The following is a 27,898-nucleotide window of genomic DNA, read 5'->3' on the forward strand; positions in this document are numbered from 1 at the left end:
ATATATATATAGATAGATAGATAGATATAGATACATATAGATGTACAGTATGTATATATTCTTTTGTATTTATTTATTTGTTAATTGTTAGGCTTCTTGATCTGGGACCTGAGTCTGAATTTCGTACCATAAACATGCAAATGTGAACTGGTATGACAATAAAAAAATCCTTGATTCCTTGGCACTTTTATCTTCTAATCTTTGGATTCTGTAGTCAGTCTTTCGCTACTCAACAAACAATTTGCTCCTTTTTTCTTTTCAGCTAGTCTTTTGCTACATTTAGCTTTTAGTTTGTTTTAGCTACATACTTTTATGATTTAGTTAGTGTTTTGCCAAAATACAATAGGCATGTTCTGAACCATCTACTTCAGATTTTGCTAAGATCTATGCGGCAGAAGTATTTTGGTACAAAGTGAATCTAAATGCAGGACAACACCAAACAAGCTCATCATGTTGACAATAAATATCAAATCCACCCCCATTGTTGCTCATAATGAATTTATTGCAAGTGAGCATTAATTATGTATTCTGCAGTTATTTGAGATCCACAGATGAGCAGGCCGTGGCTCCCCTTTCATGAAGAACCACAAACTATCAGTCTCGTTGTTTAATGAAGTTGAAAGAGACTTTGATTAGGATTAATTAGTTTTGTCTTTGTGCACCTGAGACTCTGTCCTTACATTACAGAAGAAAACAAAGAGTGGAGACAATGTCTTCCTCGGTAACACCAACCCCCTGATGCCCCCTGTATCGCCCTCCTGCTGGAGCTGTGTTTTGGCTCCGTCTCAGTCTCCCTCCACACCAACACAATGTAGCAGGAAACTGAGCCATGATGGACTGCACATTACCGGATAGCTCAGTTTCCTCTGGACTGCGATGGCCATCTCTTGTTCATTAACAGTAATGAAGAAAGGAGGAGTGATGGGAGCACTGATTTGACTTCTCAGATCTTGTACAGTTTTGCGTTCGACAAGAAAGACTGGCCCTGAGCCTCAGATCTTGTTGAAAGTTAGACTAGTTTTGGTTTAAGGATTCTTCTTCTTCTTTTGACTCATCCCTCTTCAGGGTTCGCCACAGCGAGTCATCCTCCTCACCTCACTCTGTTCTCTGCATCCTCTGTCCTCACTCCAACTACCTCCAAGTCCTCTCTAACTGCATCCATATATCTCCTCTTTGTCTTTTTCAGCAGCTGCATTTCTAACATCCTTCTACCAGTATACCCACTGTCCCTCCTCTGGATATGTCCAAACCATCTCAGTCTGGTCTCTCTAACTTTATTTCCCAGTTGTTCAACCTGTACTGTACCTCTGATGATCTCATTCCTAATCTTATCCATCCTTGTCACTCCTAAGGAGAACCTTAGCCTCTTCATTTCTGCCACTTCCAGTTCTTTCTCCTGTCTTTTTGTCCATGTCTCTGTCTCCAGACCATACAATATAGCTGGTCTCACCACTGTCTTGTAAACTTTTCCTTTGACCTTTGCTGACACCCTTTTGTCGCAAATCACTCCTGTAACTTTGTTACCTCCATTCCATCCTGCCTGGACTCTCTTTTTCAGAGTCAAATAGATTTATTTGTCATACACACCTGTAGGGGAACACCTCACCTCAAAAAGAGTTCATCTCACCTCACAAACTACATGTGGTACATGAGGTGGGATGAAACTATGTACACAGGGTTCCAGTTACATCCAACAAAAACACAAGTTGTAAAGAAAAACATTAGTAAGATCCGAGTCATGAACCAAGAATATGCTACATTCACTAAACTATAAGAGTACACAAGACTAAGAATATGCTAAGTGTAGATGAACAGATGCTCAGATATATTCATCAATTAACACGGATTCCTCATTTTTCTGGACTGAATAAAACGTGCATTGAATTTAATGAAATGCAAACGTGAGACGTCGTTTATCTTTGACCCATCAAAATGAATGCGGTCATTTATTTACAGAATCAAAGTTTAACATCAAACATTTACATTAATTTGGCAAATTATGAAAATAACAACATAATCAATCAGGAAAACCATACGGCCATGATTTTCCGTTGCTTCACCACAGACATTTATGAAAACTGTACAATTATGTTCAATTGTCCACACGGCGGTGGATGAGCACTTTACACAGACATTTCTAAATATCTAGAAGGATTTCTACTTTAGAGAAGAATTTAAAGATGGGAAGGAAGTTAAAGGGGTGAAAGATGGTGTTTGAGGGAGAGTGTTGAACAGAACGGCACTCTCCGGGCTTTCTTCAGCTTCTTCCTTACAGTACACTTAGGTGGTGAAATCGACTCTTTTACCTGGAGATGTCTCAGGCGAGATTCCGTTTAACGCACCCTTTCAGCGTCTCCGTAGGATGGCTGTGAATCGTCCGGAGTAATGGCGAGACTCTGTCCGACACAAGCTCACCTCAGTGGAAAATGTTATAATCCCATGAAACTCGGAAGAGCTCTGTGGTCATGTCAGGGTCTTCCCGGCTCCCACAGCAACTGCCAGCACTAGGACATATCAGAACTGTCTGCGCCGCCGAACTTCTCCAAACCCACAGAACTGGGCTTCTCCGCGCAGAACTGAACTGGGTAAACCAGGAAGTACCGACATTTTAAAGAGCTCTTTTCCCGGTTCATTCGGGAGTCTTCCCATTGGTCAGTACCGACCAGACAGGGGTGTGTTTTGTGATGTCAGAGGTTACTAGAAGTCAGAAAAAACAGCAAGAATGTTATTGAACAGATTAAACTGTTCTCACAGACAGAGAGTGTTTTGTTTTGGCAAGTTTTAGAAACAGGTGCAAAAACCCCCCTGTTGACGTCTGAGAGGATGTAAAAACAAGGCAGTTGTTCCAACACATGTCTGCTTCGATTCCTGACCCTGGAAAACGCACACTTGCTCATTCAAAGACAGAAATCAGAAAATGCATAATTACTCTGTAACAGCTTTAACATGAATTCCAACTTTGCATGAGAATTAAAAATCATTACACTGTTTCAGTTAATAAAATCGATTAGTTCACTGCAACATCTAAAATGGTTTGAACTAAGACACTTTTATTATCAACATTTGTAAAATAGTAATGATAATAGAAAAGAGAGTGTTCTTCCACTTGAATTTTCAAGAAAGAAAGTCTCAGGATGGGTGAACATGTATTTCTGGATTAAAATCAATGAAATGACAGTTTCTGTCCCACAAGGTTCTTAAGGTCAAGGGTTTTGACCTTAGGCTTAGTCTTGACATCAGGTTAAGTTCACTACATAAGCACCAACAGCACAATAACAATGTGCCATAAAAACAGCAGCACGAACATGAGTCCGCGCAAGCATACGAGGACCAATGAACACGGCAACACGAAAGAATCACCTCTTTACCACACTCCCCTATTTTCCTGTACAGTAGACCTTAATGCTGACTTAATGCTGATTCAGCAAATAGTGCCATGCAGTGAAGACGGTCGTGTTGATGACATCGCAGAGTACACCGGAGTAAAGCTACAACTGTCTGATCAGTTTGCACCTACTCCATGTAAACACTCTGTCCGGTGTTTAAATACAGTGATTGTTTCACCTCTTGGCGAGCTTATCGTCAGCGTTCATCAAACTTTAATAAATGCCGGCTCTTTTTTCTCTCTACATTTGCTCTGGTGTCTTCTTTCTGCGTTCTTTAGTATCGGTAAATGACGTAAGGCATCAGTGCTTTATGTCAGAGCAGCTTCTTAGTGGTGTGTGGTACAATAGCATTTTAATAAGAAAATCATGTGAATGAAAAAAAAAACGTCAAACATTTGTCCCAATTTTAATGAAACTGAGAACAATGAAATATTGTTGCCCCAGAGAGAAAAAGGCTCCTTTTGTGTGTACATTATCTGTTTTTGTGCATATCTATGTGTGTAGGTCTGTAAGCAAAATGATGGAGTTGAAAGGTCACATATGTTTTTCACTTATTAATGTCAAATGTATATGAACCATGTGTAGTGTTAGAGCTGTTTTGTGTAGACAGAGTGGAGCTGCAGAAAGATGGATCAGCCTTTCACCTGATAAACTCAATGCCCTAAGCAAAAGTTGTCTGACCTCACCTTTGTCTGATAACCATCATAAAAAGACACTTCCTTATACGGCCTGTGAGCAGTCTTGGAGATGAAGTGACATGTAAACATCTTGATGCTTATTTCAACGCTGCTCCATCTTGCAAGATTCAACTTGGGAAGAAAATATCTTCTCCTTCCTGTGTGGCTTTTTTATTTAATCAGCAGATGGGATAATTAAATTATCCAACACAAAACACCTCATGAACCACTGAACACATTTTATTTAAAATTGTAGAAATTGTAGAAAGATCTATTTAGCCCACACAAGAATAATCATATCTCAGTCAACTTCACAGATTTTATTTCTTCTTCTTTAGGCTGCTCCCTTCTTGAGAGGTTGCCACAGCGAGCACACTCACACAAAAAATTGGTAATTGTTTTACACAGTATGCCCATCTTGTTGCAACCACATTGTGCTACCAAAGCCAACATGTGTGGAGCAGAGGGCTGCCATCCAGGGCGCTAGAGGGGGGCAGATGGGGGATGGGGACAAGGGTTGAATAAGGCCCAAACTGGAGCAAATTGTGTTAAAAGTTGACGTGGTAGTAGATGAGAGTCATTCACAACACATGCTCTGAGTGTGACATTTCCAGGTAGTGCTTACGATTGTACAAATGTTATTTGTAAGTGGCCACAATCCAGCAATGAATAATCTTGGTCCAAAAGTTTGGCAGGCAACAAGTATTTCATGAACGCAATAAGTGAGCGCACATTCACTCCTGTTTGTGGTGTCACTTACCATTTTGATTGACAGGTCCATTGTCTAATAGATTCTGCTCCTGTCTCATTGTCATGATGTCATCTGAAGGAACAGGTGGAGCCCAGTGTCTGAACAGATCCTGAAGCAGCACACCTGTTTCTGTGAGTGATTGTGTGTGTGAGAGTTTTGTTACTTTGTTAGGACCATTATTCTAATACACACCAACTTGCGAGGACCAACTGCCACATGATTCTTGTATGTTCAAATGCCATTTTTATGTTAGGGGTTAAGTTTAATACTAAAGTGTGAACTGAGTTTAAGTTAGGTTTAGGGTGAGGTATGTACTGGTAATGGTTAGTATTAGGGTAATGGCCAGGGTTGGACTAAAGAAATTAATGCAAAGTCAATGGAAGTCAATGCAAAGTCCTTGTAAAAATGGGAAAACGCACCTGTGTGTGTGTGTGTGTGTGTGTGTGCGCGTGCGTGTGCGCACACGTGTGCGCACAGGCTGTCTGACACTGTATCCTCCCTTTGCCCCAGCTGAATATGTCGAGTGACTCAGAGATGGGATGAAGTAAGTCAGCAAAGAAGAAACACCTGGAGGAAAAGAAGAAACTACAAACTTATAGGGGCTCTGGAAAATGCCTCTGAAGAAGAAAAACAGTTCTGTTATTGAAATTGAAAATGGTGAGCAACATTTTCTTTTGTTGTCATGTGCAGTCTTAAAATTTGTTTTATTCAATGTACTGAGTGTTGGTCATTTTATGTTTCCAGTTGGGATAGACGTAGATGCAGACTTTGACACTGGCAGTGAAGGTAAGCTCTTTAAAGAGCATCTAATATCTATTTCTACTCAGTCTGCCAAAACTGCTTAGATGTGTGACAGTAAGATAAATAGTATTGCTATTTTTATCTCCTATTTTCAATATTTTTGAATATTTAATCATTGCATTAGTTAAATTTGGTAGCTTTTATAAATATAAATAAAACCCTTTTCTGAAAAGTCGTGTAAAATTGTTAATAAAAAAGAGAATGCAATAATTTGCAAATTTCATAAACCCACATTTTATTCAGTGAACGTAGTATAAATAAAAATGTTAAATTAAGAAATCAAGTCGTTTGGGAGAAAAGGGGAATAATTTACGGTAATTTGTAATTTTACAGCAGCAACACGTTTCAAATAAGATGAGGCATGTTTCCCTCTGTGAAGCATCCCCTCTTCTTTTAACAAGTCTTCACATTTCTGGGAGCTGAAGAGACCACCTACTGAAGTTTTAGGAGGAAAATGTTGTCCTGTTCTTGTCCAATGGAGCATTCTTTAGCATGTTTTTTTTGTTTAATTGTGTACCAAAAATGTTTTAATTAGTGAGAGGTATGGACTTGCAGCAAGTCAGTTCAGTACCAGGGCTCTTCTACTATGAAGCCATGCTGTTATAATGAATGCACTTTGAGGCTTAATTTTGTCTTGCTGCTATGTGCTAGACATTCCCTGAAAAAGACCCTGTTTGGACGGGAGCTCATGTTGTTCTAAAGCCTGCATATACTGGACTTTTTGTAGGATTCCAGTGTTTTTCTCCTGCAGGTTCCTGAAATGTTGGGCAGTGCCAACAAGCAGCAGCTATGACCTTTTTCCTTTGATGAGCTCCAGCGGTATAGGAGGTTGTGGATGTGTTCCTTTCCCTGCTGGAACATTAAATACCAATCAGTATTGTTAGCCTCATAGTGTTTTCATGAATGAAGGTTTATAATGACCTTTTTCCTGCCATGTTTCCTAGAACTTCCCTCCCTGTGACCAAGTCCTGTATTATCTGTTTTTCCTTTGTGTTTCCAAAAGATGAGCCTTATCCTTAACTCCTGTGGTTTCTTACCTTGGCCTCAGAATGTCTTGCTGCTCCTCATCTGCTCACCACCTGCTGCATGCAATCCTGTTGGGTAACCACCACTATCACCTCAACCTCTCTTCCTCCACTGATCACATGTACCTGGAATCCTCCACCATCCTCTCAAATTCCATGCAACCCCCAACAAGCCCGTAAAGAAAGAATTTCTGTTCCTAACCTCACCACAATCTACCAAAAACCATTTCAGCACAAATAAGAAACTGTCCAGATAATCTGACTGAACATTGTTGGATTTTATACCTGGATTATTGTGCATGGACTTTGGTATCAAGGCTAATGTCTTGTTTCATCAATTCTCTGCTTTTCATCACCCTAAAGGCTCCAGTATACTGCCGCGTACGTCCGTTCACGCGTACGTACACATGTACTGTACGCAGAGGGTTCAGTCTTCATACTCCAGCGTACACCCCGAGCAGCTGCAGAGCAGCTTCACAGACAAGGGGCGTTTACCTTCGGGACAAATTGAGGTCGCCGATTGGCCATTTGCTGACACGCCTACTGGATTGATTGACAGGTCGGAAAAAAGAAAAAAGCGAGCGCTGGCAGCCTCCGCTGCAGCGGTGTTCTGTGTTTATATGTTGTTAATAAAAAGATCTAAAAAAAAACAGGGAGCGCTGGCTCTACAGCCCACACATCAGACCAGCCCACCAGGAAATCTCCAGACCCTCCCGCAGCCACGCTGGACCTGAGTTTAATTCGCTCGTGACAAATTCCTCCTTTTCTCACCATTTCAGTCATGGCATCAACGGAGGAGGAAGAGATCACTGCCTCTTGGCAAAAAAAAAAAAAGAAAAGGCCAGATCAGAGATGAAGAAGGGGAATTTAATACATTGGCGTCGCATACAAAACAGTCCGTCGCTGGGCAGTTTATTGTGCGACACCTCATGGGGTACGCACGTACCTCTGCGTACGTACGTGCGTACCTCTGCGTATGGATGTACGCGGCAATATACTGGGGGCTTAAGACCAAAGAGAGCATTCTTTCATTGGCATTCTCAAATAAACCATCGAAAAGGGACATTTGGGAGGCCCAGAGATCTGAACCTGACCTAGGTAATGATCCCATTGGGAGGTAGTTCATTCCAAGGTCAGTCAGAAGCAAGGTCTTATAATGGGTCCACACCAAATATCGACTTGTCATCCTGGTATTAACCATGTGCTCTTATTCACCAAGAGATGTGTCTGGTGGCCCACACTGAACAAAGACATCAAGGAATTTGTTGCTACCTGTTTCATCTGTGTTCGCAACAAGAGTGGAATCCAACCTCTACCTGGCCTACTGCAACCTTTACCTATCCCCAGTCACCCATGGTTTCACATCTTCCTAGACTTCATCACTGGACTACTATCCCCTGAGTGTAGCACAGTCATTCAGAGCCACTCATGAAATACCTTTTGTCAAGCTTCCTTCCACACTGGAGACTGCTGAGTTTCTGTTTCAAAATGTGTTCAGAATTCATGGGAGACATTGTTTCTGACTGAGGATCCCAATTCATCTCCCAAGTCTGAAAGTCTTTCTGCAACACTCTTGGGGCCTCATCCAACCTGATATCCAGATACTATCCACGGTCCAATGGTCAGGCAGTGCGATGTAACCAGGAGCTTGAGGCTGCCCTAAGGTGAATAATTCATAATAATTCCTCTTCCTGGAGCAAACATTTGGTCTGGATAAAGTATGCTCACAACACTAGTCTCTCTCCATTTGAAGCATCTTTGGGTTATGCACAACTTGTTTTTCTCAGTCAGGAGTCTAAGGTATCAGTTCTTTCTGTCCAGCATCATTTCCATCATTGTCAGATAGTGTAGTGACAGACCAAATAGGCCTTGTTACGCACCGCTGACCAGAACAAAAAAATTGCTGATCAACATTGCTCTGTAGCTCCTACCTACCAGATCATCCAGAAGTTATGGTTCTCCACCTGTGACATCAATTTAAGATAACCAGGAAATTGGCTCCCTGTTTTTTAGGTCCTTTTCCCATTGTAAAGATCATCCACACTTCTGTGGTACGACTCAAATTATCCACCTCTATGTGCATCCATCCTACCTTCTGTGTGTCCCAAATGCAACTAGTCTCAGAGAGTTCCTTGTGCCCACCTGCCAACCCCCATCCACTGCTTGACTCATTGATAGTCATCCAGGTTTTACGGCCAGTCACATCCTTGATGTAATATGCAGAGGTTGGGGATTCCAGTACTTAGTCAACTGGGAAGGATGTGACCCCGAGGAGAGGTCTTGGATTCCCAGGTCATTCTTCTTAAATCCAAGCCTCATCTCCTTGTTTTACAGTGATCTCTCTGAGAAACATCTGAGATCACCAAGAGGTGATTCTTGAAATGGGAGTACTGTAGCATTCCATCTTCTCTTGCAGGTTCCTGAAGTGCTGGGCAGCACCAGCAAACAGCAGCTATGGCCTATTTCCTCTGATGACCTCCAGGGTTAAAGGTTATGGAAGTGTTTCTATCCCTGTTGGAACATTAGATACCAGTCTGCTTTGTTGTCAGCCTCCTAGTGTTTTCATGAATTAAGATTTATACTTACCTGTTTCCTGCCATGTTTCCTAGAACCTACATCTCTGTGACCAAGTCCTGTATTATCTTTTTTCGTTGTGCCTCCAAGACAAGCTCTGAACTCCTGTGATGGCTTACCTTGGCCTCAGACCGTCTTGCTGCTCCTCAGCTGCTCACCACCTGCTTGCCTGCAATCCTCTTGTATAACCACCACAATCAGTCATCATACGTACCTGGAATTCTCCACCCTCCTCTCAAATGCCATGGAACCCCCAAGAAACCTGTAAGGAAATAATAGCTATTCCTAACCTCACCACCGCCTACCAAAAACCTACTTGCTTTCCTTCTTTTTTAGATCCTTCCAGCGCTACCTGTAAATATTCAAACACTATAAATAAAATCACTTACCTTTTTACCTCGAGTTTGAGTCTGTTTCATCTCAGTCCTTCTGCTCTAGGTGCAACTACTGCCATTCTGATACTTTCTGCATTTCCTTGCAGATGTACTGTATAATCAGCACATGTCGTAGGCACTAATGCACCCCCATACCATCAGAGATGCAGAGTTTTTTTTAAATGTTTCCTAATATCAAGCTGAATAGTCCCTCCTTTCTTTAATAAGTAGACTGTGACATCTGTGTTTTCCAAAATAAATATATTTTTACTGATCTGACTGCAGAACACTTTACTTCTCTGTTCATATATGGCTTCATTTGTGCATGACAGAGCTTTAACCTGCATCTGTGGATGACACTTTGAACTGAGTTTGCACACAATGATTTGTGCCAATGTTTCTGAGTCCAAGTAATGATGTTCATAACATAAACAGACCTGTTTATATTGAAGATGTGTCTAAGAGTCTGAAGACCACAGTTATCCAATATTAACTTTCAGTCTTGTTCTTTGTGCACATAAATTTTTCGATATTCTTGAAATCTTTTGGTGATATTATCAACTGTAAGTGATTAGATATTCAGTCTTCCCAGTTTATTTGTGAGGAACATCCATCCATTATCTTTACCCGTTTATTCCATTTTGGGTCATGGGGGTCGCTGGTGCCCATGTCCAGCAATCACTGTGCGAGGGGCGGGGTACACCCTGGACGGGTCGCAAGTCCATCACAGGGCCACATAGAGACAAACGAGACAAACAACCATTCACTCTCTCACTTACACCTAGGGACAATTTAGAGTTACCAATCAGCCTAACATGCATGTTTTTGGACTGTGGGAGGAAACCGGAGCACCCGGAGAAAACCCACGCATGCACGGAGAGAACATGCAAACTCCACCCAGAAAGGCCCCTGGACCGGGGTTTGAACCAAGGACCTGCTCGCTGAGAGGCAGCAGCTCTACCAGTTGTGCCACCGTGCTGCCGTGAGGAACATTATTGTGAAATTATTCTACAGTTTAGATTCAGGTTGGTGAACATCTTCCCATATTTAATTTTGAGAAGATTCAGCCTCTCTAAAATGTTCTTTGTTATAGTCCTCTTGCTGACTTGTTGCCAATTAATTTACTTAATTGTAAAATGCTCTTCTAGCTTTTTCTTATTTATACTACATATTTTTGCAGTCTTTTGTTACCTCATTCCAACTTATTTGAGATGCGTTGCTGCTATCAAATTCAAAACTTTTTATTTCAAAATGATAATTTTATTTTATTTTAAACAACTGATGGTTTCTATTTTTTTATATAGGTTTATGAAATATGCAAATTATTACATTCTGTTCTTTTTTTTTACCTTTTACATGTCTCAACGTTTTAAAATTGTGGTGTATTTTCCAATCATTTTTTGCATCTTTAAATTTTTACATTTGATTTCACAAATAACACAGATTGTAAGATTACTGCTCCAAGTTTTAGCTAACAAAATGTGGATTTATCTCAGATGAGGCTAGGAGAAGAAGCAGAAACAGAAAAGCCAAAGTGCAGCGCAAAGCCAAACAAGTCAGTGATGATGATGATGATGATGATGAAGACAAGGATGAAGACAAAACACCGCCAAGGCGACGAGGGCAAAGGAAGAGGACAAAATCCAGAGACAGTGATGAAGATGATGAAGTAGAGAAAAAAAGCGTAACGAGCAAGGCATCAAAATCTTCCAGAAGAAAAGGTGCAAAACCTGTTCGCAAGGAGGAGAGTGAGGAGGAGGAAGAAAAAAATGAAAAAGAGAGCAAGAAAAAAAGAGGGAAAGCTGTGTCTAAAAAGGAGAAAGAGGAACAGAATAAAGAAAAGAAGGGAAAATCCAGCAGTAAAGATGGGGATGATAAGGACAAGAAGAAGAATGCAAAGAAGAACAGGTAAAGTTCTCTTTGAATAAAGACAATGCTTGTGACATTGAATGTTAAAGGAAACTGCAGTATTTGAGAAACATTCAACTTGCGATATCGCCAATCACTTTAATTCATGAATATACAACACAGATATACATCATTTCAATTAGATATCTTTTTATCAATAACAAGCAACAGTAAACATAAAAAAAAAGTTATTTTCCACGAGCAGCAACAATAAAACATGCTGAACAACTCAGGGATTTAATCGACCGTCTGAAAATTCATCTTTGGCCTTCAACCCACTGAGACTTGATTTTACTTCATTTTTATTGGTATTGATTTTATCTGTTTAACTCGTCGTTTAATTTTGTTTTAAATTGAGTTTTTAATTAATTGTGTGCTTAGCTTTGTAACTTTATTTTTATGCATTCTATCTTATTTATTATCTTATTTATTACTGAAGTTCAGCGCTTTGTTTCAGCTGTGGCTGGTGTTAAAGCGCTTTATGAATAAAGTTGTTGATGATGATGATGACTAGCGTTTTGAGTAGCATGCATCAAAAAAATAGATTTTAAGAAAATGTATGAAAATATTTACCGGTAAGAGACCAAGGTTGAAGGATAGATATACCTAGATGATGACTTCATTTCTTCATCTGTTATTTATTGCTGCTTGATGAAAACAACAGAACAAATTAGAAAATTGTTACATTTTGAATGATGTATGGAGTTTACTGGTGAAGCTACGTAAATGAGTTTCATGGCACAGTAAACTAAAATCATGATTCATCAACAAAACCAAACCAAATGTAATGCATTTATGAGAAATGCCAACAAAGTTCAGACTGGGACATCTGAATCACTTTCATCTATCTTTTATGCATGATCATTTCTGCAGGTTTGAGTTCACTGAGCTTGTGTAAAAATGGTTGATGCCAAGCGTTCAGTTTTCTGATGTGCTGCTGTCTATTGTTTTTTCTTCTTTGGGTGATATCTATTTCTCCTTTCACAGTTCATTTGATGATGATGATGATAATGAAGATGATGATGATGATGAAGAGTTGCTGTCAGAGGGAGAGATTGCCGCTCTGAAGGAGCAGGTGGAGGAGAAGAAGAAACTGATCGCCACCATAAGAAACAAACCCTGGCGCATGAAGAAGAGACTCCTGGTGCTCAGGTAAAGAGAGAAAGACGCATCTTCAGCTGGTTGATGCTTTATTTTGATTATTTTGCATCTTTTCTTTTGATGCTTTCTTTTGTATTTTCCTCAGCACCTTTAAAGATTTTCTCAGTTGCTTTGGTGCATTTCTCACATCACTATTAATATGTGCACAACAGTTAGTGCATTTCTCAAACAGATTAGTACAAACTGCAACATCTAGTTGATAACCTGCAAAAGTATGTCACTTGCTCAAAAGGGATAGTTCATTCCTGCAAAGCACTCAAGTCATTGAAAATATCATCACACTACCTGAAAATGCTCAAAATAGCACTATACACTATTTGCACATTTGAAATATACAGTGAAGTTACACTTTGCTGTATTTAGTGAAATAAATGAGTACAAGACACTGAATTTGTGTTTCACGTTTTTACGGCACATGCTCTTTGCAATTCTAATTTGTTCACAGCATTGTGCAAAAGCAGCACACAATTTACTTACAACAAACATAAAAAAAACACCCTTTAGGTAGAGCTGTGCACAGCTGTAAACAGTTCTGAAGTACATATTGGAACTGTAAATATGGCAAACATTTACTAGGTTACACAACAATACAGTAAATCTGTGCTGCGGTAAAGCTGTAAGTCTAAATGTAAAATGTAAAAAGTTCTTGTCTCTCTGCGAGCTTCCTGTTTGACACAATGACAGCAGTCTGGTACAGATTGTTTATTGCTGAACTACTATCAAATATACACACATGTTCTCCCAACAAAATGTTTGAATAATTGAATTTACAGTGGTTCTCCCAACGTTTGGTTGCACTCTTCAACCAGCCTGAGCCATTGTGAGGCTGTGATGGACAACATGGTCCACAATTGTAGTCCTAATTTCATCAAGAATCTGCATATGTACTAGGCCTTTTCTTCCTCTTCCTCTGTTTTGTCCCCTGCCTCCCCACATCCTCACTCCTCTTCCATCATGCTGACCTTTAATTTTTGTGTCACAGTATTATGAGACCAGCTATGCTGTATGGTCTGGAGACAGTGACATTGACAAAAAGACAGGAGAAAGAACTGGAAGTGGCAGAAATGAAGATGTTGAGGTTCTCCTTAGGAGTGACAAGGATGGATAAGATTAGGAATGAGATCATCAGAGGTACAGTACAGGTTGAACAACTGGGAGATAAAGTTAGAGAGACCAGACTGAGATGGTTTGGACATGTCCAGAGGAGGGACAGTGGGTATACTGGTAGAAGGATGTTAGAAATGCAACTGCTGAAAAAGCCAAAGAGGAGATACAGTATTTGGATGCAGTTAGAGAGGACATGGAGGTAGTTGGAGTGAGGACAGAGGATGCAGAGGACGCAGAGTGAGATATGTTTTGATCCTGTATGCTCCACACTGGTTTGTCGTCATTATCTGCATCGTTTTTATGTCTATATTCTGATTTACTTCATTTTGTATATTGCTTCGTGTGTTACCTGTTGTTTTGTCTATACAGCACTTTGTTGGCCTTGCTGCTGTTTTAAGTGCTCTATAAATAAAGTGGTATGGTATGGTATGGTATGAAGGAGGATGACTCGCTGTGGAGACAGATGAAGAGGGACAAGCCGAAGAAAGAAGAGTATTGTCGAAATGGTACGCACTATGTCCTGCTATATGCTTGGCAATTGAGGGCTCATGGGTTTCAGCTCGGAGTGAATGTGGAGAAGTGTTTTAGCATGGGTTACAATTAATGCTTCACACATTCCTCCTTATCAGTGAAAGCTGATGCTCACTTAAGAGAAACTGTTCAAATTGGGAGACACTTTCATGAAAAAAATGATAAAGAAATGTACATTATTTGGTTGAAAGGTTTTGACAAAGGGCAGCACGGTGGCGCAACTGGTAGAGCTGCTGCTTCTCAGCCAACAGGTCCCCGATTCAAATTCCAGTCCGGGGGCCTTTCTGGGTGGAGTTTGCATGTTCTCTCTGTGCATGCGTGGCTTTTATCCGGGTACTCCGGTTTCCTCCCACAGACCAAAAAACATGGATGTTAGGCTGATTGGAACTTTTAACTTCCCTAGGTGTGAGTGAGAGAGTGAATGGTTGTTTGTCTCGTTTGTCTCTATGTGGCCCTGTGATGGACTGGAGACCTGTCCAGAGTGTACACTGCCTCTCACACAGTGATGGCTGGGCATGGGTACCAGTGACCGCCGCAACCCAAAAGGAAGAAGCGGGTAAAGATAATGGATGGATGGACTATTCAGCCCTCAAAACCAACCACTAGGGAGCACAAGCCAGTGTCTCTCATGTGCAAGTCCCAAGCTTGAGTAAATGACGAGGGTCGTGTCAGGAAGGGCATCCGACATAGAACACGTTTTTGCCGAAACTATAATGTAACTTCATCAAAGCAAAACCACACCAAACTGGTTGAGGCCCAGGTTAACGACGACCACCGCCGGTGCTGTTAACAAAAAAGGAGCTGGCAGAAATTTTACTACTTTTAGTCGAAGACTACAAGGAGAGAAGAGGACAGAGGATGCAGAGGACAGGGTGAAATGGAGGAGGAGGACTCGCTGTGGTGACCCCTGAAGAGGGAAAATGTGAAAGAAGAAGAGGAAGACTTTACAGCATTCATAAGTATAGTTCATTTTGACTGACATGACATAAGCAAATGATTGTTATAAAACAGCAGAGAGTTGTATGGCAGCAACTGATGCATGTCCAAAAGTGTTTGCAATTTGTTGGAAGGAATGAGAAATTACCACGATTCAATTCAATTCAATTCAGTTTATTTATACTGTATAGCACCGAATCACAACAAAGTGGTTTCAGGGCACTTTACAGGAACATTCGCATACATAGAAAAGCCAAGTTCTCTAAGGAAGCCAGCATGATCTGCACAAATGGCTGAATGTTGTGGAGGCTGAACTAATGGTTATGAATTATTATTATTATTTATCAGAGAAATGCACCAATGCAACTGATAAAACTGTATTGTCTTCTGTGTGCTCAAAGAACAAGTAATGAGAACTACTTTGGACAAACACTTATTAAAAAAAGAAAAGCAGTGATGATCTGTTCACATTAAGACATTTTGTTGCAAACCTTCTTTTCAGTGTGAAATGACTTATAGTTCTGATCTCTTCTAATATTGCAAAAGGTGTAGATTAGCGTCAGATTTTTTGTTTTTCATGTTTGGGTATTTTAAACTTTTTTATTTATTTATCATGTCTAACTCTTTTTAAAGCTGATTTGACTGACAGACTGATGACGCTCCTACCTTTAATAACTTCTCATAAGTTCATTTCACAAGCTGTTTGGCACACCTTTTCTAGTTAACGTAGTTCACCTATTACATGTTTTTATTTTTATATTTTTGCACTCTTTGCTGTTTTTATTCTGTTGAACAGGGAGGCCCAGGAGTTTGTTGAAAAGTTTGAAGGAGCTCTTGGAAAAGGCAAAGGCCGGAGGTTGTATGCATTTAAAGTCATGATGACTAAAGTAAGGTTCTGATTGCGCAACTTCTGTGGTGTAGTCTAAAGTATTCCAATGTGAATGACGTTGTTAAAATTTTCCCCACATAGAAACTCATCAAGTTTAATCGGGACTTTGATAACTTCAAAACAGCTTGTATACCCTGGGAGAGGAAGATCAAGGAAGTAGAAAGTTGGTTTCAGTGAAGAACAAAAACCAAACACTCAACAATAATCTGCCTTCATCTTTTATTAAGTCCAGTTATCTGTTTGTCCAACAGGTCACTTTGGATCGTCTGTGGCATCCTATTTCCTTTTCCTGAGGTGGATGTATGGTCTGAACCTGATCCTCTTTGCATTCATGTTTGGCCTTGTGGTTCTGCCAGAGGTTCGTTTTTTTTTTTCTTACTGTCCACACTAACAGGCGTAATAAAATCTAAAAACACTTTTTAGGGCTTTATTTTCTAATCTCAATTCTTTTCCTTGATGTTTAGGTTCTCATGGGTCTTCCATACGGCTCCATTCCCAGGAAAACTGTCCCCAGAGATGAACAGTCCACAGCCATGGATTACACAGTGCTCTCTGACTTTAGTGTGAGACTCTTAGATTCATTAACTAACATAAATATCTGTTAAATGACTCAGGTTTGTCCTGAACCACAAGGAATGTACAGTAGTCCCTCGTTTATTGTGTTAGGTTCCAGATCCCCGCGATAAGTAAAAAGCCGCAAAGTAGTGAAAGTATAGTATTTATTTTAGCATTTATACTGTATGTATTTTAAGATTTTAGAAACCCATCCCACACTCTTGCAATGTTCTAAACTCTTAAACCTACATCATTTTAACAACATATGTATATCCAGTAATTCTCAGTCAGGTCATCTGGACAGTTTTTTTATGGAGACAGATAAAGTCCAGTAGTTTTTGTATTGAACGCTTTTTGAATTTTTATAGAGACGTTTCGCCCGCTATCTGGAGGGCTTCATCAGTCACAGGAGTTCCAGTAAACTGTTCCCCCACCAAGAAGTAAACTCCTTAGGTGGACCAACCAGTTTGCTGGAGCTAAGATGTTTTCTGTGGACCGTCCTGGCCCTCGTCGACTCCTCCCAGGCAGCCACAGCCAAAGTGGTTCAAGGCAACAAATAAATATAATTTCCTTCTATCATCTATGTATGTATGTATGTATGTATGTATGTATGTATGTATGTATGTATGTATGTATGTATGTATGTATGTATGTATGAATGTATGTATGTATGTATGTATGTATGTATGTATGTATGTATGTAATGTAATGTAATGTAATGTATGTTCCAGCAAACTGGTTGGTCAGGAGTTTACTGCTTGGTGGGGAAACAGTTTACTGGAACTCCTGACTGATGAAGCCCTCCAGATAGAGGGCGAAATGTCTCTATAAAAAAGAAACTGTCCAAATGACCCAACTGAGAATTATTGGTTTTGGTACCTGGATGATTGAGCATGAACTTTGTTAACATACGTATATGTACTGTACAGTATATGTAGCTACTAAATTTTACTTACCAGTGTGTCTCCACTCGGAGTTCCTCATTGGCCGGTTGAAAGAGATTAAAAAAGTCCCATTAAGCTTCAGATAGATCACGGGATCATCGGTCGTGCGCGTCCGCTGCCTGCATATTGTTGGCCAATTGAAACAGATGAAAAAGTCCCTTTTAGCTTCAGATGGATCACTGGACAATCGGCCGTGCGTGTCTGCTCTGAGGTTCACGTGGGCAGGCTACCAGCTCTCAAGATTCACAGATGGGTCTGCAGGTCTGGTTCTGCTCCTCTTCTGGTCCGGTTTGGTGGGTTCAGCGCAGCTTCTCTGCATTCGCTGGGCACCGAGCAGATCAAAACTTTACTTTTGTTTTTTTCAGCAGAAAGAAATGGGGCTTCTCGGCAGGGCCCTGTTGCCTTCTGGGAAATGTGGTCATTATGAGTGGGAATAGAGTGGAGGCTTACTGAGAGAAAACTACAAAATGGCAACACCTGTCCGATGTATTTAATTTTTCTCACTAACTTTTTCACAACCACATGAGTACAGTGATACAGTATTGCTGTACAGTCCACTATCGTGTATCTTGTACGTTTTTGTCCAATATTTTGGACTGGACGTCCAAAAACCGCGATACAGCGAGTCCGCAGAAGTTGAACCACAAAATAGTGAGTGACTACTGTAACCGCAATCTGAGCCCACGGCGATCAAACGAGCTGATTTCCACGATAATGTTTGAGCACATTTTTGCTCATCACAAATATTTGGCTTTATTGCTCGTCGCTGAAGGTGAAGGTGGAATAAAAATGTTATTTTCCTCTGTGTGTGAAAGTAATCCTTGGGATGACATCTACAGCAGATTTTTTTTAAATAGTTAATATTATTCAAGATGACCGCTACAGGACAGCATTGTTCAAAACAGAACATAGCTATATATAACTCAGTATATTGTAGAGACATTAAAGTTAAATTTGGTGTGGTAGTAGCTGAGTCTGATCTGTTAATAACACTTTGAATACTGATTATGCAAGATCTGTGTAAAAATATTTGGCATTAATTATTGAAGTCAACTCTGTCTTTCTTTTAGCAAAATATGTCATGAATGTATTTTACTGGAACTTTCAGGAAACAGACAGTGGGTTTAAAAGTTCCTCTTTATATTGTCAACAGGGTTACTTCAAGTATTCGGTTTTGTTCTACGGCTTCTACAACAGCGAACGGCTCATCGGGGTGCTGAAGTTCAGACTCCCCCTCTCATACCTGCTCACCAGTGTTGGGATATTTGGATACAGCTTGTTGGTGGTGGTCAGAACGTACGCAGGGCTTTAAAATGCATGAATGCCACTGGTCATGCACGCAGATGAGGAAGTTTCATCTGTTTAATAGATGTTTGTTGTTTCAGGATGGCCCGTAATGCGAATGAGGGAGGAGACGGAGCAGATGAGGGGGATTTCAACTTCAGCTGGAAGATGTTCACCAGCTGGGACTACCTGATAGGGAACCCTGAGACAGCAGACAACAAATATGCCTCCATCACCACCAGCTTCAAGGTCAGCAGGTGTGTTTTGTGGGTGCATCAGTTTCACAGAAGATAATAAAAAGGTTTGATGTTGGAAGACAAATCAGAGCAACTATTTAGAAGTCATTTTTAGAAGATCAGTATAAACATAAACCCTATTATGAAAAGTTATCTCTTGGAACACTGAACAAATTTCAATCTGAATATAGTCAGTTTACAGGTTTATGAAAGAAAAACATTTTTATGCTTTGGTTTTTATCTGTTTTTTTTTTTTTTCCTCACTATGTTGCAGTGAGTTGTGAAAACAACTTGATGCGGGAGTTTTACTTTTATTTGACTGTTTAATGTCTGTACTGTAGGAATCCATTGTGGACGAACAAGAAAACCAGAAAGATGAGAACATCCATCTCAGACGCTTCCTTAGGGTTTCTGCCAACGTTCTGATTACCTGCTGCCTCGGTGGCAGTGGGTATCTCATCTACTATGTGGTGAAACGTTCTCAGGACTTTGCAAAGATGGATCCAAAAAGTCTCACGTGGTTTGAAAACAATGAGGCAAGTTTACAGCACTGAACTGAGAGTAAGGAGGGAGACGAGCAATTAACCTGCCTCCTCTGTCACATCAGGTGGAGTTTGTCATGTCTCTGCTAGGACTGGTGTGCCCTCCTCTGTTTGAGAGCATCGCAGAACTGGAGGATTATCATCCTCGTGTCGCCCTGAAGTGGCAGCTGGGACGAATATTTGCCCTCTTCCTTGGAAATCTCTACACCTTTCTGTTCGCACTCTTCGGTGAAGTCACTGGAAAGGCGAGTTCAAAACAAATGTTGCTGTCTTACATTCAGTTCTTTTAAAATTTCCTTCTCTCATAAACTCACTTAGTTCCTATTACTCCTCTGATTACCTTTAGTAGAGGTTAAAGGGGAAAACAAAACAAAACACAGAACAAATGTGTCAATTGTACAATTTTCATATCCAGTCTAGTCTTCTTTTGTTTCTGCAGCATCCTTATTTTTTGTGGTAAGGTTTTTCATTTTCCACTTAGACTGACTCCTAGTACCACATTTAGATCCATAATCTCTTCCTAGTCAGACTGTGCCCAAATGTGTGCTTACTTTGTTGGTTTAGAGCAGTGGTTCCCAACACTGGTCCTCAAAGAACACCATCCTGAATGTTTTAGTTGTTTCCCTGCTGCAACACACCTGCATCAGTAAATTTGATTACTTCATCAAGTTCTGTAGAAGCCTGTTAATCACCCATTCATTTAAATCAGACATATCAATCAGGGAAACAACTAAAACATGCAGGATGGTGTTCCTCAAGGACCAGAGTTGGGACCCACTGGTTAAGAGGATAATACTATTAGTGAAAAACAGCACTGAAGCTAGCAATTAGAAAATGTCAGAAATACTAAACAGAAATTAAGAATTTAAAACTATTGCTTATTTTTTTACTTGAAGAAGTGGACATTTGGACATGACAAGAATTTATTGAGGGGCTAGAGCAGGGATATTCAACTAAATTGCACAGGGGCCACAGCTACTGCAGCCAGGAGCTCAGGGGCCGAACATCCAGCAGTTATTGTCATTAAGTAAGTTTGTTTTATGTTTTAAATTCTAGTTTTATTTAAAAACAAACACATTGGTGGGCCAAACTGAGATCACCAGCGGGCCTGATTTTGCCCGTGTGCCACCAGTTGAATTACCCTGTCTAGAGTTCGTCATGGCTTCGGTTACATCATAGCTCTGCTTGGAATGAGAGATAACCAGAGTAAAAAAAAAGGAAACTTCTTACTGTTTTAAATGCTTCATTTGTCATATTTAGTTTATTTTAACATTTGCACTAACCATAAGCCCATCAATTTACATAAACCTAGATCCCATTAGTGATAACTAGTTAAACAGCTAAGTCAGCAGGAGGTTGAATAAACTTTTCCCATTAAACCAAGATGCACATTTATGAAATTAAGTGAAGAGTTATTCACACTTTACATAAAATAAGGCAACAAGAGAAGAAAGTTAGTGCTAGCACCATTTCAGAACTTCTAATTAATATTTGTTAAAATTCTAAACTGAAGTTTAATGTACATGAAAATGACTTGCTGTCATTCAAATTTAGTTTTACTCAGAAAGTGAGTTGTTTCTTGGTTTGGAGCTTCCAGCTTGAGCTAATAGCTGTTTTGTTTCAGCGCTGTTGTAAACTGAGCTGCATCAATCAACCCTTTGCTGCTTTGCGCTGAACATTATTTGTATTTTCAGCTGGAGTCAGAAAAATTAATCAAGAATGAAACAGAATGGGCTTTGAGTGAGTACTACGCCAACTACAGCTCCTTCTACAACACGACCGACGTGCCTCCTCTCAACGTGGACCCAGCTGATGTGATCAGAGGACCCTGCTGGGAGACTGCAGTTGGCAGAGTCAGTTCTGACATTATACTGTTGGTCAATGATAGTGCGCACAGAGAACTGCACATTTTTCCACTTTTAATCAGTTGTCTGATTCAACAGTGCAGTGTGAATGTATTTACTGCAGGACTTTGTGAAGCTAACTGTGTCAGATGTCCAAGTGACATATTTGACTATTCTGATCGGTGACTTTGCCCGAGCTGTCATCGTGCGCTTCCTCAATTACTGCTGGTGCTGGGACTTGGAGGCTGGTTTTGTGAGTACCCATACTTTAGTGTGTGCGTGTGTATTTTAGCATTCTGATTTATTTGACCAAATGAAAGAGTAGACTTTTAATTTAATCCATATGAACGCCAAATGATTCCACTGTCGAACACTGTGTAAATACAGCACAGTTTGTAAGAGACCCAAGAGAACCTGATACGGTACATTGACATCTGGCAGGACAGGCGATCCCAAACACAGAGGGAAACAGGAGACTGAAATGAGAACTTAATTACAGAGAGGGAGAGAGAAACAATAGGTAGCAGCAAATACAAAGCGTTGTTGACCTGCTGTTTTTAAATTCAGGTCAACAATTTATTCATGCTGTCATCTTCATTCCAGCCTTCCTACGGAGAGTTTGACATCAGTGGAAATGTGCTGGGCCTCATCTTCAACCAAGGAATGATCTGGTGAATTGCTGCACATGTGCAAAGTCTCTTTTTACATTTATTGTTTGCACTAAGATGCAATGAGCTCTCAACTAATAAGATAGAGCCTCTTTGGGACCTAATAACTAATTACCACCTGCTTCTTCAGATTTTATTTCTGCCGATAATGTAGACTGTTACAACATTTCCAATAAACTACATTAAATATTTAATTATTAGATATATTTTGAAATGAGGCAGCACGGTGGCGCAACTGGTAGAGCTGCTGCCTCTCAGCGAGCAGGTCCCTGGTTCAAACCCCGGTCCAGGGGCCTTCTGGGTGGAGTTTGCATGTTCTCTCCGTGCATGCGTGGGTTTTCTCCGGGTGCTCCGGTTTCCTCCCACAGACCAAAAACATGCATGTTAGGCTGATTGGTAACTCTAAATTGTCCCTAGGTGTGAGTGAGAGAGTGAATGGTTGTTTGTCTCGTTTGTCTCTATGTGGCCCTGTGATGGACTTGCGACCCGTCCAGGGTGTACCCCGCCCCTCGCACAGTGATTGCTGGACATGGGCACCAGCGACCCCCGTGACCCAAAATGGAATAAACGGGCAAAAGAAAATGGATGGATGGATTTTGAAATGATGCTATTCCTGCTGTCGTCCTCAGGATGGGAGCCTTTTATGCTCCAGGTCTGGTGGGTATAAACGTGCTGCGTCTCCTCAGCTCCATGTACTTTCAGTGCTGGGCGGTGATGGCCTGTAACGTCCCTCATGAAAGAGTTTTCAAGGCCTCACGCTCCAATAACTTCTACATGGGCCTGTTGCTGCTCATCCTGTTCCTGAGCGTGCTTCCTGTCATCTACAGCATGATGACCCTGTCCCCATCCTTTGACTGTGGACCCTTCAGGTCAGTAGAACATGAGACACTGTAAAAATACAGCCTACATCACTATTGCTAAGATATGCATGTAATGAATATTCTTCAAGCTAAAGACAAATGATTGTGATTATAGTTAGCTGGTTATGTCGCGTATGTAACTATGTCAGAGTCAATATAGCCAAAGCTTCAAACTATAAATTACTCCTGACAGCACAAGAGTTCTTTACATGAACCATTGCTCCGCTTGTTTAGGCTGAGCTAATTTAAACTTTAATAGCATCTTTTTACCATGTTGCATCTGGTATATTTTGGCATGTTTCACTTTTCATTCAGCAGCTCAAACTAACGTGGTAGTTTTTGCAAATGAGGTATAGTTTATCTAACAAAGCCCAAGAAAAGAAGACGAAAAAAAAAAATCAAAACCAAAAATAAAATAAAAAGCTAATGTATAGTTTATAGTGAATTATTACAGTTTAGTTCATATTTACTCTTATTTTGTTTGTGTGAATACACAAGTGATATTTTAGGCTGGGTTAGCAAGATGGTAGTAATCTGCCACCATTAAACGGGTTGTTTTAAAATTAAACATGCATATATATTCAAACATTAAAAATGTTTCATTATTCCATACCACTTTATTTATAAAGCATTTTAAACAGCAATAAGACCAACCAAAGTGCTGTACAGCTAAAACAAAACAAGCAAAGGACAAATGATAAAATACATAGATCCAAATAGATAAAGAAAAAGAAAATGGCTAACATTATAGAATACAGACAAGTTAAAATCAAGAGTCAAAAGCCAGGGAATAAAAGTGAGTTTTACAACAAGAGATGAAGTGATGGAGCCTGCCTGACATGCAAATCACTTAACTCATTCCACAGTTTTGGACCTGTAGCAGAGAAGGTTCTGTCACCTCTGAGCTTAAAACAAGTACCTGGAACCAATAAAAGCATCTGGTCTGCTGACCTCGGAGCACTGTGGGACCGTGCTCAGCTGCAGCTGTCACGACTCAGGGTTTTGGATTCAGAATCAGTCAGACAACAAGAGTGTAAAAACAAGAAAACAGTTTTATTGATTTTGCAGCTGCAGGAGGGAGTCAGGGTCAAAACTGAGAGAACAAGTCTTCACAGGCAGGTGGGGTGCGAGCCACCTGACAGAGCATGCAGAGGTGATGTTACCGGTACTGGTTGCAGGGCAGGTGCATGGGAGCGCTGTGATGAATGTGGTCTGTAAGGCAAATCCAAGAGCAGAGACGGAGAGATGAAGCGGGGGTCATGCACAGGTAGTTAGAGGTCCAAGAACAAATCCAAAAGGTCAATCTGTAATCCATAATCCATAGGCAGAAAAATGCAGTTGTACCAAGGTCAGATGGGCAGAACAGCATCAAAGAAGGAGCAGGCAAAAACAGTGAATCCACAAGAAGTGGCGTGAGGTCGAAAATCCAAAGAACAAGGCGTGAACGTCAGGCGTGAACAAGAACAGGATGGCTGGATAATCAGATACCATGAAGAGGTACGATAATCTGGCAGATTGGAGTGGTGAGAGGAGTCTTAAAATATGGATCAGAACAGGTGCAGTGAATCGGGGCTGATGAGCTGAAAGTGCAGAGGTGGCGTGGCAGAGTGACAGAGCAGCAGATCATGACATGAAGAGACAGAAACACGTCAGCAGGAGATCAGTGAGATCAGAGGGGATAGAACCGTTCAGAGATTTAAAAACATACAGAAGGAATTAATTATTTTATTTATTAAATTTGATTTAATAAATTAAATTAAATGTATTAAATTGTTGTGTATCAGAAGAGCAAAGATTGCTTGAACATCTATCCTTCATACATATTTACATATACTTTGTGTGTGTATATATATATTTTTTTTTTACTTTTTTTTTTTTACTTTTTTTTTTTACAGAATTTTACTTAAATATGACCAAACTTAAGGACACTAATAAAAAAAAGTCAGAGCAAACATTCTAAAATTATTTCATATGAAGCTACAAAAGGCTACACTCAGCTGTAAGAGAAAAAGTAAAAATGTCTCATGAAGTCAAACCCACGTCTTCTAAACTACAACCAATGATTGTTACTTTCTTTCAGTAATCATTTTCTCAAGCCTGTCTTCACATAAAGCAGACTGGTTTAACACTCTGACCTGTTGTTTCCTCCTCACAGTGGCCAGGACAAGATGTACGACGTGGTCATAGAGACCATAGATAAGGATCTACCAGCTTTCATGGGGACCATTTTTTCATATGCAAGCAATCCTGGTCTCATCATGCCTGCGATCCTTCTCATGATGTGAGCATAAATTCAGTGTTGGGTGTGGTTTATATGATGAAAGTTTCTCCTCATTTAGGGTTTACACTCACACCAAGGCCATAAACGACTCTTATGAGATGTCTTTTCTGGTACTATTAAATAGGGGCACCAATCTTAATTCTTTTGTTTTTAGAACATTAAATTGCAATCAAATTGATCATAAACACTGGATAACTGTAGATTACTAATGCAATTTCTGGGAGATTGACTATTTGCCAGATACAAAGTCAAGCACAGTAATCAGAAAGCTGAAAGGTCATTTTGCACACCAGGGGATTCCTGATGTTGTCTTTTCAGACAAAGTGCCCCAGTACAGTTCTGAAGAGTTTACCAATTTCATCTGTAAATGGGAAGTCACACACAAAACCTCCTCACCTGGCTATCCGCAGAGTAATGGCAAGGCAGAATTGGCTGTTAAAACCACCAAACAGCTCATGAGGGAAGCAAATATGGCTGGTCAGGATCCATATCCTGCCATACTAGACCACCGCAATACCTGAACCAAGTTTTGGACACCAGCCCTGTCCAGAGACTGTTAAGCAGGAGGGCAAGAAAACTTATTCCAATCAGAGACAGTCTATTGCAGCCAACAGGTCAAGACTCATTTTAATTGAGAGAGACAATCAAAATACTTCAAAAAATTGGTTATGGACGTATACTCATTGAAACCAGGTGAATTTGTGCAAGTTCAGCCTTTTGAGCCAAACTCTTTATGGAAAAGGGCTAGAGTGAACACCCCGCCTGGTAACAGATCCTGTGAAGTGAAGATGGACACAGTGTCCTCAGAAAGAATCGCCACCATCTGAGACAAGCTATATGGAGACAAACACGGACATGTCCAAACCCAGACTGAGACACAAAGCAACACAGTGCCATTACAGAGCGCTGTGAGCACATCACCATTAGATCTGGTTGTACAATCCAACAACCTAACACTTGAGGGACCACATGTGTATTTACAGTAAGCTGATGATAATCACAGGTTAAACAGGTGAGGGAAACATGAGTTGTAGTTTTGAAAAGCACATTGATTAAATGTTTGTGTTCAGAGATGTGATAACCTGGAATGTAATCATTTCGTCATTGCACAACGAGATGCACTATTTTCTTAAATTTTTACACTGTTGGATAAACGTGAAAATTGAGCTGCTAAGGTTAATAGCAAGGTATAACTTTTGTTTTGGGTCTCACAATTTAAATAACAAAGATATGTTAGCATTTGCTGTTTCATACTTGCATACTGAGTCCATGAATCAAAAATTATTTTGTTTTGAAGGGCATACTTTATTTTGAAAAGAAAATGAATATAGCAAGAGAAATGCTTACAACACAGTCGTGCATCAAATAACAACTAAACATATTGGAAAACAGAATATTTGTAAAATGCTGCATCAAATTAAAAACTATGTGAATCAACAGAAGCCAACTTGTGGGGAAAAAAGTTAATTGGATGTATTTTTATTTTTAAGTCCCATTGATTTACATGGATCTAAACTTACTGCAGCTTCTTTCAGTGATATGTTCCTGTGTCTAATTATTAATATATGTTAATGTAATAACCAGTTATCATTCTGATCCACAGGTTAGCCATATACTATCTGAACACTGTGTCGAAGGGATACCAACAAGCAAACACTGACCTTAAAAAGAAGATGCAAATGGTCAGTATGAGGGCGATTTATTTGGTAGCATTTTTTTTCTTCTAAAATTTCTTTTGCTTTTTCAATTATCAAGATTATTTTCTGGGTACTCTGTCAATATTTCAGGCTCGAGATGATGAGAAAAACCGCAGGAACAATCAGGACAGCACTAATCAGGTGATGAAAGACTTGGAGGATCTGCTGCCAGACAAATCTCTCATACCACCTCCTGCTGAGGAGGAACCACCTCCTGGTAAACTCATCATAGTTTATTTTATATATCGTTTAATGCCATTCTTACACTCCACATCAACCAGGTTGATCCACTTGTCCTCAACTTTTGTAATTTATTATCTTTCCTTTCACAGAGGTCGTACCAGAGAAGAGCAGCAAGTCGACCAAAATGAAGCCAGGTACGGCAGGGAAAGGTGTCAATGTGCAAAAGGAGGTGTCACTGGCTGCCCCAAACCCCAGAAGGCCTGTGACCCGTGCCCCAGGGCCAAGAGGGGGTCCTCCCGAGCACGCCAGAGGCCCCCATGCTGGGCCTGGAAGAGGAAGAGGACAGGGTGCATCTCCAAGAAGATAAAACAACGCCCGACTGTCACACAATGAAAAGGGGTGTTTCATTGATTTATCTAAAAGCTTTTTTAAACGGTGAAATTAATAATTTGTATATAATTAAATTTGTAAATAAATAAAGTTTATTCAACTAAAGAAGTTCTGAGAAAATCTTTTGTTACAATTGTGCAGGTTTCTAGATAACAGCGAATCAGCAGTTTTTGTGAAACCCTTAGAATCTAAGGGTTCCACAAACTTTTTCCTGTGAGGGCCACATAACTTTTCCCTTCTCTGGTGGAGGGCCGGAGTCAGTTTGTAACAGAAAAAGTGTGACGATTGCAGGAG

General features: G+C 40.3%; 1 protein-coding gene across 1 annotated transcript; it reads left to right on the top strand.

Annotated features, from left to right (window-relative positions):
* The first annotated feature begins 5,356 nt into the window (after window positions 1-5,356).
* Window positions 5,357-27,581, top strand: tmc2b (transmembrane channel-like 2b). The gene is made up of 20 exons (XM_037680552.1): window positions 5,357-5,471; window positions 5,559-5,600; window positions 11,085-11,496; window positions 12,484-12,648; window positions 16,028-16,118; window positions 16,202-16,283; window positions 16,372-16,478; window positions 16,585-16,683; window positions 18,773-18,915; window positions 19,005-19,152; window positions 19,481-19,675; window positions 19,747-19,926; window positions 21,376-21,534; window positions 21,650-21,778; window positions 22,129-22,196; window positions 22,823-23,062; window positions 25,209-25,334; window positions 26,938-27,016; window positions 27,122-27,248; window positions 27,364-27,581. The coding sequence occupies exons 1-20, from the start codon at window positions 5,426-5,428 to the stop codon at window positions 27,579-27,581; spliced, it is 2,856 nt and encodes a 951-aa protein (XP_037536480.1). The 5' UTR covers window positions 5,357-5,425.
* The last annotated feature ends 317 nt before the right edge of the window (window positions 27,582-27,898 follow it).

The sequence above is a fragment of the Nematolebias whitei genome, chromosome 8 (assembly GCF_014905685.2).
Source record: "Nematolebias whitei isolate Nwh7 chromosome 8, NemWhi1, whole genome shotgun sequence".
Taxonomy (NCBI): Eukaryota; Metazoa; Chordata; class Actinopteri; order Cyprinodontiformes; family Rivulidae; genus Nematolebias; species Nematolebias whitei.

Excerpts from the sequence above, each read along its gene's own strand:
- tmc2b (XM_037680552.1), top strand. The coding sequence starts at position 5,426 with ATGCCTCTGAAGAAGAAAAACAGTTCTGTTATTGAAATTGAAAATG. Across the intron at positions 19,927-21,375 it reads TCGGTGAAGTCACTGGAAAG|CTGGAGTCAGAAAAATTAAT; the intron begins GCGAGTTCAAAA and ends TTGTATTTTCAG. Across the intron at positions 27,249-27,363 it reads TGAGGAGGAACCACCTCCTG|AGGTCGTACCAGAGAAGAGC; the intron begins GTAAACTCATCA and ends TTCCTTTCACAG.